This window comes from Oncorhynchus mykiss, chromosome 22 (genome assembly GCF_013265735.2).
Source record: "Oncorhynchus mykiss isolate Arlee chromosome 22, USDA_OmykA_1.1, whole genome shotgun sequence".
NCBI lineage: Eukaryota > Metazoa > Chordata > Actinopteri > Salmoniformes > Salmonidae > Oncorhynchus > Oncorhynchus mykiss.
In genome coordinates, this window is record NC_048586.1 from 10,452,050 (window position 1) to 10,469,013 (window position 16,964).

Below are 16,964 nucleotides of genomic sequence, written 5' to 3' on the forward strand. Positions count from 1 at the left end.
CCAGCACTAACACACGGATTAAAACTGGTCGTGGTCCAGATTTATGACTATGATTAGATTATAATTTGAAACAGATGTGCTCGTGCTGGGCTAGAACAAAATCCTGCGGTTTATTAGTACAGCATATCTACTTGGTACCACTGAACTGGAACACCCTAAATCTGCAATTTTAGAAGTACTCTAAGACAGAACATGACATTGTTCCTGTACCAAAGAAGGCAAAGATAACTGAACTAAATGACTACCGCCCCATAGCACTCACTTCTGTAATCATGAAGTGCTTTGAGAGAATAGTCAAAGATCATATCTAGCCACCCTAGACACACTTCAGTTTCCATACCGCCCCAACAGGTCCACAGACGACGCAATAGCCATCACACTGCACACTGCCCTATCCCATCTGGACAAGAGGAATACCTATGTAAGAATACTGTTCATTGACTATAGCTCAGCATTCAACACCATAGTACCCTACAAGCTCAACATCAAGCTGGAGGCCCTGAGTCTCAACCCCACACTGTGCAATTGGGTCCTGGACTTGCTGACGTGCCGCCCCAGGTGGTGAATTTAGGAAACAACATCTCCACTTCGTTGACCCTCAACATTGGGGCCCCACAAGAGTGCGTGCTCAGCCCCCTCCTGTACTCCCTGTTCACCCATGACTGCATGGCCATGCACGCCTCCAACTCAATCATCAAGTTTGCAGACGACACAACAGTATTGGGCTTGATTACCAACAACGACGAGACAGCCTACAGGGAGGAGGTGAGGGCACTCGGAGTGTGGTGTCAGGAAAACAACCTCTCACTCAACGTCAACAAAACAAAGGAGATGATCGTGGACTTCAGGAAACAGCAGAGGGAGCACCCTCCTATCCACATCGAAGGGACAGCAGTGGAGAAGTTGGAACGTTTTAAGTTCCTTGGCGTACACATCACAGGCAAATTGAACTGGTCCACTCACACAGACAGTGTGGTGATGAAGGCACAACAGTGCCTCATCAACCTCAGGAAGCTGAATAAATTTGGAATATCACCCAAAACCCTGACAAACTTTTACAGATGCACAATTGAGAGCATCCTGTCAGGCTGTGTCACAGCCTGGTACGGCAACTAGACCGCCCTCAACCGCAAGGCTCTCCAGAGGGTAGAGCGGTCTGCACAATGCATCACCGTGGTCAAACTACCTGCCCTCCATGACACCTATAGCACCCGATGTCACAGGAAGGCCAAAAAGACCATCAAGGACATCAACCACCCGAGCCACTGACTGTTCACACCACTACTACCATCCAGAAGGCTAGGTCAGTACAGGTGAATCAAAGCTGGGACCGAGAGACTGAAAAACAGCTTTCCTCTCAAGGCCATCAGACTGTTAAACAGCCATCACTAACATTGAGTGGCTGCTGTCAACATACTGACTCAACTCTAGCCACTTTAATAATGAAAAAATGGATGTAATACAGTATATGTATCACTAGCCACTTTAAACAATGCCACCTCATATAATGTTATCTATATTTAACAGGAATCACTAACTCAGAGAGGCTGCTGTCTACATTAAGACCCAATCACTTGACTAGACTCTACCCACACAGTCACATATACTTACACTGACACCCCCTACACACACATACACACTACATACACCCACACACATAACACACGCACACATGCATACTGACGCCACACACACACTCACACGCACTTTCACACTCACCACATACCCTGCTGCTATTGTGTATTTTCTATCCTGTTGCCTAGTCACTTTACCCTTACATATAGCTACCTCAATTACCTCGTACCTCTGAAAATTAACTCGGTACTAGTACTCCCAGTACATAGCCATGTTACATTAACTCTTTATTTTTATCGTTTATTGTTATTCGTTATTCACTGTGTATTTATTCCTTGTGTCACTATTTCAATGTATTTATTTTTATCTTTATCTTTAACCCTGCATTGTTGGAAAAGGACCCGTTAGTTAGTAAGCCTTTCATTGTTCGTCTACACCTGTGGATTACAAAGCATGTGACAAATAAAATGTGATTTGATTTGTCATGGTGTGCAGGCCTTTGTTCCAGCCCAGCACTAACACACTGATTAAAACTGGTCGTGGTCCAGATTTATGACCATGATTAGATTATAATTTGAAACAGATGTGCTAGTGCTGGGCTAGAACAAAATCCTGAGGTTTATTAGTACGGCATATCTACTTGGTACCACTGAACTGGAACACCCTGAGTCTGCAATTTTAGAAGTATTCTAAGACAGAACATGACGCAGAAAGCACAGAATAAGTTTGAGGAAAAACTAAAAGAAATGGAGCAATTTATTCATGAAAGATCAAGTGTAATATATTCTAAAAATAAAGCCAACTGGATGGAAAAAAGGGAAAAATACACCAAATATTTTTTTCTCTTCAACATCGAACAAAAAACTATTTACAGAAACTTGTTACAAACCAAACACCAAACAACATTTTGAAATACAATACAATAAAAAAAGAATACAACCTTTACATTACCGTGTAGTTTACCAATCAAATGTTCCAACTGTGAAGTACTCAGTATATATTTACCGAAAGAAAGAAAGGATTTCACTACAATATATTTTAATAGAAAGTTAGCCAAATTAGATACGATTTATGCTACCAGACCTGTCTACATAGGTAAATGTAAATTCGCTCTGGCTATCTACTCCGAATTCAGGGTAAAATAGTCTAGCTAGCTACATTTTCAGATATTGCAAGTTTCTAATTTTGACAGAAAGTCATTTTCATTTCAAGTTAAATTGTACAGTTAGCTAGTTAGCTAACGTTAGCTGGCTGGCTCACTGGCTAAAATTACGTGTATGATCTTATTATTCGTATCTCAGCACAATTTGCTTTTGCTAGTTACAGCCTAATGTTAGCTAGCTAATATTGAACCTGGTTGGTTAGCTCCCTGCAGATTCATACAGGTCTGTAACGTCATGAGTTGGGATTATGGTTTGTTGTTTACCTAGCTAGCTACATGTCTTAACAAAAGACTCCACTATGCAAGTAACCATTTCATTAGAATGTCACTGCAACAACTGTTGACAGCCAGCTGGTAAATTCGCTCTGGCTATCTACTCTGATTTTTCAGAGCACTCTCGTCTGACTGTGCCAGAGTGCAGAATAACTGAGGAATTTACGAAAGCTCAACACCCGTTGATTATGGTCGGTGTCAGTAAACGCTGGCAAAAGAAAAATTGTTGCCAGCAGCACAGTTGCAGTCACCAATGCTGTGGATACCACAAAAACAGCCTAACCAGCTCTGCTAGGGCGAGTAAAATGGTCAGTGAGCTGTTCTCTCATTTGTATCTGGAAGTTGGTAGAAAGCTAGCTAACATTAGCCAGTTAGCTTGGGTGCTTGACTGTTGTTGTTGGGACAGAACGCTCGGATTAATCCTTAAAGAGATGGGTGGGTATAAAGCTTAAACTCTGGGGGCGGTATTTCATTATTGGATAAAAAAACGTTCCCGTTTTAAGCGCGATATTTTGTCACGAAAAGATGCTCGACTATGCATATACTTGACAGCTTTGGAAAGAAAACACTCTGATGTTTCAAAAACTGCAAAGATATTGTCTGTGAGTGCCACAGAACTGATGCTACAGGTGAAACCAAGATGACATTTCAAACAGGAAGTGCCCCAGATTTTGAAGGCGCTGTGTTCCAATGAGTCCTTATATGGCTGTGAATGGGTCACGAATGAGCTTAGACTTTCTGTCGTTTCCCCATAGTGTCGACAGCATTGTGACGTATTTGTAGGCATATCATTGGAAGATTGACCATTTTACACTACATATACCAACCAGGTGGTCGCTTGGTGTCCTCCATCGCAATTATTGCGTAATCTCCAGCTGCATCTTCCGAGGAGAAACCCAATTGCCACGAATTATTTATCATCGAATAGATATGTGAAAAACACCTTGAGGATTGATTCTAAACAACTTTTGCCATGTTTCTGTCGATATTATGGAGTTAATTTGGTAAAAAGTTTGGCGTTGTAGAGACTGCATTTTCAGATTTTTTTCTTAGCCAAACGTGATGAACAAAACGGAGCGATTTCTCCTACACAAATAATATTTTTGGAAAAATTAACATTTGCTATCTAACTGAGAATCTCCTCATTGAAAACATCCGAAGTTCTTCAAAGGTAAATGATTATATTTGAATGCTTTTCTTGTTTTTGTGAAAATGTTGCCTGCTGAATGCTAGGCTTAATGCTATGCTAGGCTATCAATACTTACACAAATGCTTGTGTAGCTATGGTTCAAAAGCATATTTTGAAAATCTGAGATGACAGTGTTGTTAACAAAAGGCTAAGCTTGTGAGTGAATATATTTCTTTCATTTCATTTGCGATTTTCATGAATAGTTAACGTTGCGTTATGGTAATGAGCTTGAGGCTATGATTACGCTCCCGGCTACGGGTTTGCTCGACGCTAGAGGTTAAGAGGGTGTGAACGATGCTGAATGGGTGTAGACAAAGACCTCTCCTGTAGGTACTAAAACATTCAAAGACCATTTTCTCAAAAGTGAGGTTATAAGTTTATCAACTTTCAAAGCATAATTACTTTCCCATTGTTTCTCAAATGCAGTGTATGATATAACACAATTTCAATTTTTGCTACATTAGACCGAATCAAGGCGGTCAGTCACAATTGTGATAAATAAAAAAGAAGAGACAGAATCATTAGATCACTTGTTTCGGTACTGCTCATTTGTAGCTTGTTTTTGATCGCAGGTTCAGGAATAGCTGAAAAAAATTCAACATTTAGCCAACTCTACAAATAGCGCTGCTGGGTGATTTGATAATCATAGTCAATCGATCAGTAATATAATAATACTCTTAGCAAATGTGTTTATCTTAAATTTACAATCTGTAGAAACTATGAGAAATACAAGCTTCAGAACTTCTGTGAAACATCACAGCACAATGGAAAACTGGATGGTCTTCAGAGATAGATGGGAGGGGTTGAGGGTAGCTGTAGGCTGGGACTAAAAACAAACAAAGGATAACTAATGTAATATATACTGTCCGTGAAATGTAGGTAGTATGTATAGGCTGGAAGTGGACGCCTAAGTATTGTTGTCCATTAGTTTACTCTAATCAGGGGAGGGATGGTAGGGTTAGAGGAAAATAATAAAAAAGGAAAATATATAAAAATATCTTTAAATAATATATATTTACAAAAAACTATATATGGGAAATTGGAAATGATGCAGACAATTACACTGATAGCAGCCACAATCTTCGTGGGCTTCGGAGGTTACCTGAGGGGTCAAAGTCCTGGAAGTAGTCAGGGCAGTACTGCTCTGAAGTGAAGCCTGCCTCTGTGTCGTCCCAGCACAGCCACCCATCCCAAGTCCGGTTACACACTGGCCCTGCAGCATAGAAACCATCAGAGAAGAAACCTGTTCAAATAAAGCAGGAGCACTGAGAGGTGAGGTCACTGACACTGTCTGTTACACTAATCAACACTGTGGTTCACCGAAGCAGGTCAAGCCAATACGCAGTTTAAATCAATATGTGATGTAAGTACATACAGTGTCTTCAGAAAGAATTCACAACCCTGGACTTTTTCAACATGTTGTTGTGTTACAGCCTGAATTGAAAATCAATTACATTTTGATTGTTTTTGTCACTGGCCTACACACAATTCCCCATAATGTCAAAGTGGAATAAAAAATGAAAAGCTGAAATATCTTGAGTCAATAACTATTCAACCATTTTGTTTTGGCAAGCCTACATAAGTTCAGGAGTAATAATTTGCTTAACAAGTCACCTAATAAATTGCATGGACTCAATCTGTGTGCAATAAAAGTGTTTAACATGATTTTTTCATGACTGCCTCATCTCTGTACCCCACACATACAATTATTTGTAAGGTCAACAATGGCGCCGGAGAAGAAGGCTGAAGTTTTATGTGTCCCCAACTGATTATGTTTTTTGTTTGTGTATTTGTGATGTTTTTGTAACTTTTTTTTAAAACTTATTTTGTACATAACGTTGCCGCTACCGTCTCTTATGACCGAAAATAAATTCTGGACATCAGGACTGCGATTACTCAACACTGGCCGGCATAATCCTTTTTCTCATTTAACGAGTCTGACGAGGCCAACGCGAATGACATACTGCTTTCTCGGGAACAGGCCCAGATCCCTGTGACTTGAGTGAAGAGGAGGCAGAGAATAAAGGGCCAGAAGGAGGGCTGAGAATTCGTAGGCGAACCTCCACTTCCTTCCATTCTGCTAGAAAACGTGCAATCTTTGGAGAGTAAAATAGATGACCTATGCGGAAGATTAAGCTACCAACGGGACATTCAAAACTGTGGTATCTTATGCTTCACGGAGTCGTGGCTGAACGACGACACTATCAACATGTTGCTGGCTGGTTATACGATGTACAGGCAGGATAGATCAGCGGCGTCTGGTAAGACAAAGGGCGGCGGACTATGGATTTTTGTAAATAATGGCTGGTGCACAATATCTAAGGAAGTCTCAAGCTATTGCTCGCCTGAGGTAGAGTATCTCATGATAAGCTGTAGACCACACTATCTACCTAGAGTTGTCATCTGTATTTTTCGTAGATGTTTACATACCATCAAGGGCACTAAGACAACATTGAATGAGCTGTATTCCCCCGTAAGCAAACAAGAAAACGCTCACCCAGAGGCGGCACTCCTAGTAGCAGGGGACTTTAATGCAGGGAAAATTCCGTTTTACCAAATTTCTATCAGCATGTTAAATGTGCAACCAGAGGGAATACATCTCTGGACCACCTTTACTCCACACACAGAGGTGCATACAAAGCTTTCCCTCACCCTCCATTTGGCAAATCTGACCATAATTCTATCCTCCTGATTACAAGCAAAAATTAAATCAGGAAGCACCAGTGACTAGATCAATAAAAACGTGTTCAGATGAAGCAGATGCTAAGATACAGGACTGTTTTGCTAGCACAGACTTGAAGTTCCGGGATTCCTACGATGGAATTGAGGAGGAAACCACATCAGTCATTGGCTTCATCAATAAGTGCATCGATGATGTCGTCCCCACAGTGACCGTACGTACATACCTCAACCAGAAGCCATGGATTTACAGGCAACATCCGCACTGAGCTAAAGGCTAGAGCTGCCGCTTTCAAGGAACGGGACTCTAACCCCTAAGCTTATAAGAAATATTGCTATGCCCTGCGACGAACCATCAGACAGGCAAAGCATCAATACAGGACTAAGATCGAATCACACTACACCGGCTCTGATTCTCGTCGGATGTGGCAGGGCTTGCAAACCATTACAGACTACAAAGGAAGCACAGCCGAGAGCTGCCCAGTGACACAAGCCAACCAGACAAACTAAACTACTTCTATGCACGATTCGAGACAAAGAACACTGAAACATGCATGAGAGCACCAGCTGTTCCGGAAGACTGTGTCATCACGCTCTCCGCAGCCGATGTGAGTAATACCTTTAAACAGGTCAACATTCACAAGGCCGCGGGGCAAGACGGATTACCAGGACGTGTACTGCGAGCATGCGCTTACCAACTGGCAAGTGTTTTCACTGACATTTTCAACCTTTCACTGTCCAAGTTTGTAATACCAAGATGTTTTTAGCAGAACACCATAGTGCCTGTGCCCAGGAACTGCTTAAATGACTACTGACCCGTAGCACTCACGTCTGTAGCCATGAAGTGCTTTGAAAGGCTGCTCATGGCTCACATCAACACCATTGTCCCAGAAACCCTAGACTCACTCCAGTTTGCATACCGCACTAACAGATCCACAGATAATGCAATCTCCATTGCACTCCACACTGCCTTTTCACACCTGGACAAAAGGAACACCTATGTGAGAATGCTATTCATTGACTACAGCTCAGCGTTCAACACCACAGTGCCCTCAAAGCTCATCAATAAACTAAGGACCCTGGGACTAAACACCTCCCTCTGCAACTGGATCCTGGACTTCCTGACGGGCCGCCCACAGGTGGTAAGGATAGGTAACAACACATCCCCCACGCTGATCCTCAACACAGGGGCCCCTCAGGGGTGTGTGATCAGTCTCCTCCTGTACTCCATGTTCACTCATGACTGCATGGCCAGGCATGACTCCAACACCATCATCAAGTTTGCCGATGACGCAACAGTGATCACAGACAACGACGAGGAGGAGGTCAGAGACCTGGCCGTGTGGTGCCAGGACAACAATCTCTCCCTCAACAGGCACGACAAAACCTATTCCCCCTCAGGAGACTGAAAAGTTTTGGCATGGGTCCTCAGATCCTCAAAAGGTTCTACAGCTGCACCATCGAGAGCTGGTTGCATCACTGCCTGGTATGGCAACTGCTCGGCTCCGACCACAAGGCACGACAGAGGGTAGTACAAACGGCCCACTACATCACTGGGACCAAGCTTCCTGCCATCCAGGACCTCTATACCAGGCGGTGTCAGAGGAAGGCCCTACAAATTGTCAAAAACTCCAGCCACCCTAGTCATAGACTGTTCTCTCTGCTACCGCATGGCAAGCGATACCGGAGTGCCAAGTCTAGGTCCAAGAGGCTTCTAAACAGCTTCTATCCTCAAGCCATAAGACTCCTGAACATCTAATCAAATGGCTACCCAGACTATTTGCATTGTCCCCCCTTCTTTTACACTGCTGCTACTCTCTGTTGTTACCATCTATGCACAGTCACTTTACATATTACCTCAACTAACCCCCCCCCCCCCCCCCCCCCCCCCCGCACATTGACTCTGAACCGGTACCCCCCTGTTACAGTATATAGTCTCGCTATTGGTATTTTACTGCTGTTCTTTAATTACTTGTTACTTTTATTTTATTTTTTTATCCATATTTTTTAAAACTGCAACAAGTTGATTTGTTTTGAAGGTCTCTCAGTCGAGCAGTGAATTTCAAACGTAGATTTAACCACAAAGACCAGCGAGATTTTCCAATGGATCGCAAAGAAGGGAACCTATTGGATGGGTAAAAAAAGTATACAGTAAATCCCCTTTGAGCATGGTGAAGTTATTAATTAAACTTTGGATGGTGTATCAATACTCCCAGTCACTAGAAAGATACAGGCATCCTTTCAAACTCAGTTCCCGGAGAAGAAGGAAACCACCCAATAGTGACTTTAGAACATTTACAGAGTTTAATGACAGGAGAAAACTGAGGATGGATCAACAATATTGTAGTTACTCCACAATAATAACCTAATTGACAGTGAAATGAAGGAAGCATAATAAAACAATTATTCCAAAACATGCATCCTCTTTGCAACAAGGCACTTAATTAAGTAATACTGCAAAAAATGTGACAAAGCAATTAACTGTGTTATGTGTTATGTTACGTTATGTGTTATGTTAGTGTTGGCTGCCTCATGTTATGGGTATGCTTGTAATCATTAAGGACTAGGGAGCTTTTCAGGATAAAACATAAATGGAATGGAGATAAGCACAGGCAAAATCCTAGAGGAAAACCTGGTTCAGGCTACTTTCCACCAGAGACTGAGAGATGAGTTCACCTTTCAGCAGGACAATAACCAAGAACACAATGCCAAATTTACAGTTTTGACTTAAATCTGCATGAAAAAAAGACTCCAAAATGGTTGTCAAGCAATAATCAATTTGACAGAGCTTGAAGAATTTTGAAAAGAATAAGTGGCAAATGTTGCACAATCCAGGTGTGGGAAGTTCTTAGAGACTCACAGCTGTAATCACTGCCAAAAGACTTCTACAAAATATTGACTCAGTGGTGTGAATATTTGAGATATTTCATGTTCAATACATTTGCAAACATTTGAAAAAAAAACATTTTCACTTTTTCATTATGGGCTATTGCGTGTACATTGGCGACACAATAAATATATTTAATACATTTTGAATTCAGGCTGTATATGAGTATATGAAATATTTTAATGTTGTTTGTTGACATTACATACAGAAGTTATTGGAGACATCTTCTGAAATATCTTGTTGCTAATGTCTTTGTTGTTTTTTTCTACTTATCAGTTTGTTATGTACAAAACTAACGAATTAACAACTATTGATTCTGACTAAGCCCCTAATTGTATGGTGGCAATGAGATTACTGTGGAAAACCCAGATAATGAAACATCTCACATCAGACTGATTTCTAAATATAGAACTGCTTCCTGATACTGTCTTCCATCCACCAAAAAGTCCAGTTGACTAAATTCAATCTTAGGGAACAACATTGAATCAGAAAGGAATACAAATGCCCTTTCTTGGGTTTGAATTTGAAAAAACAAAAATATCCCTGCTTGTCTCATTATTTACTTTTCTTCACTTTTATCTAATAGTCGGGAGTTTCAGACTTTGTTTTTGACAACAGGGTGGGATGTGGGTTTTAAAGCTTTGGATTGAAATTCACAATCCCCTGGCATGTGGTGACAATAACGCTTGAAATAATAGAAGAGCTAGACGTTGCTCTTGATGGGGAGACTTATTTTAGAAAACATTTCCCTGACAAAGATTGGGCCTTCTACTGAAGAAAATGTGTCATACCTCCTACTGTAGCATCCACCCACACAAACATTTGAATAAATCAATATAACACTAAAGTCAAAAGCATTATTGAAAAAAGAAAAGTGGCAAATATAATTCCCCAAATATCTCCAAACGTTTAGTTTGAAATAGTCAGTTAAGTATGTTTAGGGTCTTTAAAAAGTTTTGGTATTACACCTGTAGGGTTACCCTAAAATGAAATACTGATTATAAGTGTGATAGGACTGCTAATTAGTCAAGACTCCAAGCGAACATCCCCTAGCTGATTGCTGGTGTGACTGAATGCTAATTAGGATTGGGGCACTATTTTAAAAATATATATAAATATATATATATATATATAATTTTGGTTCTAAATATACTTAAGTATTAAAAGTAGATGTAATTGCCCAAATTTACTTCAGTATCAAAAGTAAAAGAAAATATAAATCACTTCAAATTCCTCATATATAGCAAAGCTGACAGCACCATTTTAATGTTTTTCAAATTAAAGGATAGCCAGGGGCACACTCCAACACTCAGACATAATCTACAAATTTTGCATTTGTGTTTAGTGAGTCCGCCAGATCAGAGGCAGTAGGGATGACCACGTATTCTCTTGATAAGTGTGTGAATTGAACCATTGTCCTGTCCTGCTCAGTATTCAAAATGTAACGAGTACTTTTAGGTGTCAGGGAACATATATGGAGTAAAATGTTGATTTTTTTCTTTAGGAATGTAGTGAAGTAAAAGTAAAAGTAGTACAAAAAATGTTTAGAGTAAAGTAAAGTGCAGAAAACCCAAAACGCTACTTGAATAGTACTTCAAAGTATTTTGCTTAAGTACTTTACACCACTGCACCAGGGATCAGGAGGGGGTTGAATGTCTCTGTTGTTGATCTTGACATCTCGCCACTTAGCTAGCAAGTTAGCAAACCAGATGCATAGCTGGAGCCCTGAGTTAGATTTAACATACTCAGCTGACCCCTCTCCGCATGTTGTGTTAAACGCTCTACAACAAAGCTTGCTTAGTGTCCAACAGGTTTTCTCTGCCCTTAACCTTGTTTTGAACATCTCCAAAACAATGGTCATGTGGTTTGGTAAAAAGAATGCCCCTCTCCACACTGGTGTGATTACTACCTCTGAGGGTTTAGAGCTTGAGGTAGTCACCTCATACAAGTGCTTGGGAGAATGGCTAGACGGTACACTGTCTTTCTCTCAGCACATATCAAAGCTGCAGGCTAAAACTAAGTCCAGACTTGGTTTCCTCTATTGTAATCGCTCCTCTTTCACCCCAGCTGCCAAACTAACCCAGATTCAGATGACCATCCTACCCATGCTAGATTGTAGAGACGTAAACTCTGGGACACTGTAAAGTCCATAGAGAATAAGAGCACCTCCTCCCAGCTGCCCACTGCACTGAGGCTAGGAAACACAGTCACCACTGATAAATCCACGATAATTGAGAATTTCAAGAAGCATTTATCTACGGCTGGCCATGCTTTCCACCTGGCCCACCCTACCCTAGTCAACAGCCCTGCACACCCCACAGCAACTTGCCCAATCCTCCCCCATTTCTCCTTCACGCAAATCCAGATAGCTGATGTTCTGAAAGAGCTGCAAAATCTGGACCTCAACAAATAAGCAGGGCTAGAAACTCTGGACCCTCTCTTTCTAAAATGATCATCCGAAATTTTTGCAACTCCAATTACTAGCCTGTTCAACCTCTCTTTCGTTCCTGAGGTCCCCAAAGATTGGAAAGCTGCCATGGTCATCCCCCTCTTCAAAGGGAGAGACACTCTAGACCTAAACTGCAACATACCTATATCTATCCTGCCCTGCCCTTCTAAGGTCTTCGAAAGCCAAGTTAACAAACAGATCACCGACCATTTCGAATCCCATCGTACCTTCTCCGCCATGGAGTCTGGTTTCCGAGCTGGTCATGGGTGCACCACAGCCAAGCTCAAGGTCCTAAACAATATCATAAACTCCATCGATAAGAGACAATACTGTGCAGCTGTATTCATAGACCTGGCCAAGGCTTTCGACTTTGTCAATCACCACATTCTTAGACTCAACAGCCTTGGTTTCTCAAATGACTGCCTGGCCTGGAACACCAACTACTTCTCAGACTTAGTTCAGTGTGTCAAATCGGAGGGCCTATTGTTGGAACCTTAGGCAGTCTCTATGGGGGTGCCACAGGGTTCAATTCTTGGGCCGACTCTTTTCTCTGTAAACATCAATGATGTCTCTCTTGCTGCTGGTGATTCTCTGATCCACCTCTACGCAGACGATACCATTCTGTATACTTCTGGCCCTTCTTTGGACACTGTGTTAACTAACCGCCAGACGAGCTTCAATGCCATTCAACTCTCCTTCCGTGGCCTCCAACTGCTCTTAAATGCAAGGAAAACTAAATGCATGCTCTTCAACCAATTGCTACCAGCACCTGCCCGCCCGTTCAGCATCACTATTTTGGACGGTTCTGACTTAGAATATGTGGACATCTATAAATACCTAGGTGTATGGCTAGACTGTAAACTGTCCTTCCAGACTCACATTAAGCATCTCCAATAAAAAATGAAATCTAGAATCGGCTTCCTATTTCGCAAACAAAGCATCCTTCACTCATGTTGCCAAACATACCCTTGTAAAACTGACTATCCTACCGATCCTTGACTTCGGCGACGTCATTTACAAAATAGCCTCCAACACTCTACTCAGCAAATTGGATGCTCCAGCAGGTATATTTCACTGGTCATCCCCCAAAGCCAAATCCTCCTTTGGCCACCTTTCCTTCCAGTTCTCTGCTGCCAATGACTGGAATGAACTGCTAAAATCACTGACGCTGGAGACTCATATTTCCCTCACTAACTTTAAGCACCAGCTGTCAGAGCAGCTCACAGATCACTGCACCTGTACATAGCCCATCTATAAATAGCCCATCCAACAACCTCATCCCCATACTGTTATTTTTACTTTTTTGCTCCTTTGCACCCCAGTATCTCTACCTGCACATTCATCTTCTGCACATCTATTACTCCAGTGTTTAAACTATGGACTATTTATTGCCTTACCTCCCTTATCTGACCTTTTTGTACACACTGTATATATACTTTTTTATTGTGTTATTGACTGTATGTTTGTTAATTCCATGTGTAACTCTGTGTTGTTTGTGTCGCACTGCTTTGCTTTATCTTGGCCAGGTCGCAGTTGTAAATGATAACTTGTTCTCAACTGGCCTACCTGGTTAAATAAAGGTGAAATAAAAATAATACAAAAACATGATATATACAGTATATATATAGATCGGCAGGTAAGGGTGATCTCGAGTGGCTAGATGTTTTTTACCATTCGGCCATCATATTTGCCACCAATGCTCCTTATAGGACACATCCCTGAACTCTATACTCCTCTGTAAACTGGTCATCTCTGTATACATGTCGCAAGACTCACTGGTTGATGCTTATTCATAAAACCCTCTTAGGCCTCAGTCCCCTCTATCTGAGATACCTACTGCAGCCCTCATCCTCCACATACAACACCCGTTCTGCCAGTCACATTCTGTTAAAGGTCCCCAAAGCACACACATCCCTGGGTCGCTCCTCTTTTCAGTTCGCTGCAGCTAACGACTGGAACGAGCTGCAAAAAACACTCAAACTGGACAGTTTTATCTCGATCTCTTCATTCAAATACTCAATCATGAACACTCTTACTGACAGTTGTGGCTGCTTCGCGTGATGTATTGCTGTCTTTACCTTCTTGCCCTTTGTGCTGTTGTCTGTGCCCAAAAATGTTTGTACCATGTTTTGTGCTGCTGCCATGTTGTGTTACTACCACGTTGCTGTCATGTTGTGTTGCTACCATGTTGTGTTTTCTTGTGTTGCTGCCATGCCATGTTGTTGTCCTAGGTCTCTCTTTATGTAGTGTTGTGGTGTTTCTCTTGTCGTGAGGTGTGTTTTTTCCTATATATGTATTTATTTCTTTATATTTTTTTATACCCCAGCATGAGGCTTTTTGCCTTTCGGTAGGCCGTCATTGTAAATAAGAATTTGTTCTTAATTAACTTGCCTAGTTAAATAAAATGTATTGAAAATCATACAGTCGGTATCTTTAAATACCCCGGTATATGGTATAAATGGTATATCACGCAAGCCTAAAGCTAATCAGATACAACGCTAGCAGATTAGCATTCAAATAAGGGGCTGATTAAAGCCCCTTGTGTAAATGACACCAAATTACTGCAGCACTGATATATTGGCATTCCTCTCAGTCCCTCAGCACCTTTTCTCTCCTCACCTGCCGATTGGCTAATGTTAATTCCCTGGATACAAATAAGACTGGTGGGATTATCAAATCTTGTCAGCCATGAACTAAACAAGCTTTTTTTTCTCCCTATTAAATACCTCCTCGTTGGACATCAGTTGCTCAGCTCGAGTGCTTGTGTAACATGAATCAAACCCACTTAAGATTCAAACTCATACATGAGCACAAGCACTCGATAATCAAGTTATCCTACCTAATCGGTTGAGGATGTTGCCATTCACAATGAGTGGTACTAGCTTCAGAATTTTCTACAATAAAGAAAAAATAAGTATGTCAATGTAGCAACCTAATTTTGCTACAAGACAACTTTTCCCTATTTGGGATTCAGACGCTCACTTTCCCTCACACAAATAATAATTTACCATGACCCACTATGCCAATGACAGTGGTGCCTGTACACAGGTCATGCATTTTTGATCATTTTACCTATTTTGTTGTGGTCGTTATCTTTCATGATTTTCTGGTAGCACTCAAACTGGGCGGTCACAATCTTTTTCCTGGTGACGTCTGTGTCGTGGTAAACATTCACCGGTACGTACTCCTGGGTCTCGTTCACCTCTGGGCTAGCCACAACAAAGATCTACAAGTAAGAGAACCCAGTGCATTACACAACATAACATACCACATAGCATTACATTGCATCACACGACAGAATAATAAATATAGAATATCCAAAGGAACAGTATCAAGTTAATAGCAGAAAATCATATGAATCATATAAATGCAAAGCTTAAGTGGAATTAATAAACATTATTAATTTAACATTTTTGCTAATCACAAAATTAAAAAGGCCTCATTCATATTTGATAGAAGTCATCTTAAGCTAAATGAACTGGACTGTATATAGATTGTCTGTCATCTCCATCATTAGTTTGTCGACTCATTTGGCTGTAAGCAAATAGCTAAACAACACAGTATATTTTTAAAATGTGTCTACGCCCAGGGTTGTGTCTGAATTCTATATTTGAACTCAACGGGGGACCGATTGAAAACGCTCAGTCACCATATCCTCATTTAGGACACAGGAAGAGGCCGTAATGTAGAGCCGAGCGACTCCCTTTAAATCCGTGTGAGCTCCATGGAAAATTAAACAAAGTAAATGGTGTACAAAGACATGTCAAATCACTCAATGTGAACCCAAATACCATGGGGCAAAGTTCACAAAATGTCATGCCAAAATAACAAAATTGTGGGTGTTCTATTGCTGAATCATTAGGTGATCACTGGACGCAAAAGCAGGATACACTGCTTTGTATTCAATGATTTTAAGTTTGTCCCCCAGAGAGGGATAAATGGATGGGGACAATAGTGACAAGAATCAGTTAACAAGTTAATGCATGTTAACCTACCAGTGTCTGGACCTATATGCCATCATATTGACCCCTTGCCAATCTCACGTGCACTTTTGAATATTCATCAATATAAACGTTCACCAAAGTTATTGAGATTTTCTGCATAGATAATTCACTAGAATTAAAAAGGATACAAACACCAACAAACGGTGGCGTTCTATTACTGAGCGTGCCTTTTAAAAATGTAAACATACACAGTATGTTATACGGTGTATTAACCCACCAATGAGACAGTAGACATGAAAAGAGCATTTCTCTGCGCTTATGTGGCCCTGCACATATGTGTGTGCGTGCGTTTGTATGTGTGTGTGTGTGCGTGAGGGACAGAGAAAGCGACAGAAACACATGACAGACACAGAGAGAAAGAAAAAGAGAGAGTAAAGAGATTCAATTCTTACATCAGTGGGAGTGCACAGTAGGAGACAGATGACCATCCAACACCATCCGAAACCGTCCATCTTCTTTTTCGGCATGTCAGACGATTCACTCTTTAATGGCTATCGAGCTGCTAAGAGGAAAAAAGCCCATTAAAATAACGATCCACATTTTCTCACTACAGCCATCAACATCATCACTCATTCCCTCCAATATGAAGATGTACACCCATTTGCTGCGCTCTACCTAAATCCAATGCAATCGAATGAGCGCCTTCATGGGATTGTTTCCAACCACGGACATCACATCGGCTCCTTAGTGCAGCTGTGGACTGTGCTGTGCCATCACCAGTATTTATGGCAACAGAGCATGCACAT

The 16,964-nt window shown here is 41.3% G+C and overlaps 1 protein-coding gene across 5 annotated transcripts in view; it reads right to left on the minus strand.

Annotated features, from left to right (window-relative positions):
• Nucleotides 1–16,964, minus strand: part of calcrla (calcitonin receptor-like a) — a 58,503-nt gene that overhangs the window by 12,375 nt on the left and 29,164 nt on the right. The window contains exons 2-4 of one of the 5 annotated variants that reach the window (XM_021578894.2): nucleotides 16,611–16,720; nucleotides 15,287–15,440; nucleotides 5,302–5,412 (exon numbers count right to left, since the gene is read on the minus strand). In XM_021578894.2, coding sequence (XP_021434569.1) covers nucleotides 5,302–5,412; nucleotides 15,287–15,440; nucleotides 16,611–16,685 — 340 coding nt within the window. In that variant the 5' untranslated portion in view covers nucleotides 16,686–16,720. Of the gene's footprint in view, nucleotides 1–5,301; nucleotides 5,443–15,286; nucleotides 15,441–16,610; nucleotides 16,721–16,964 lie in introns of all 5 variants that reach the window. The other 4 variants (XM_021578892.2, XM_021578893.2, XM_021578895.2 and 1 more) reach the window with 4 other exon arrangements.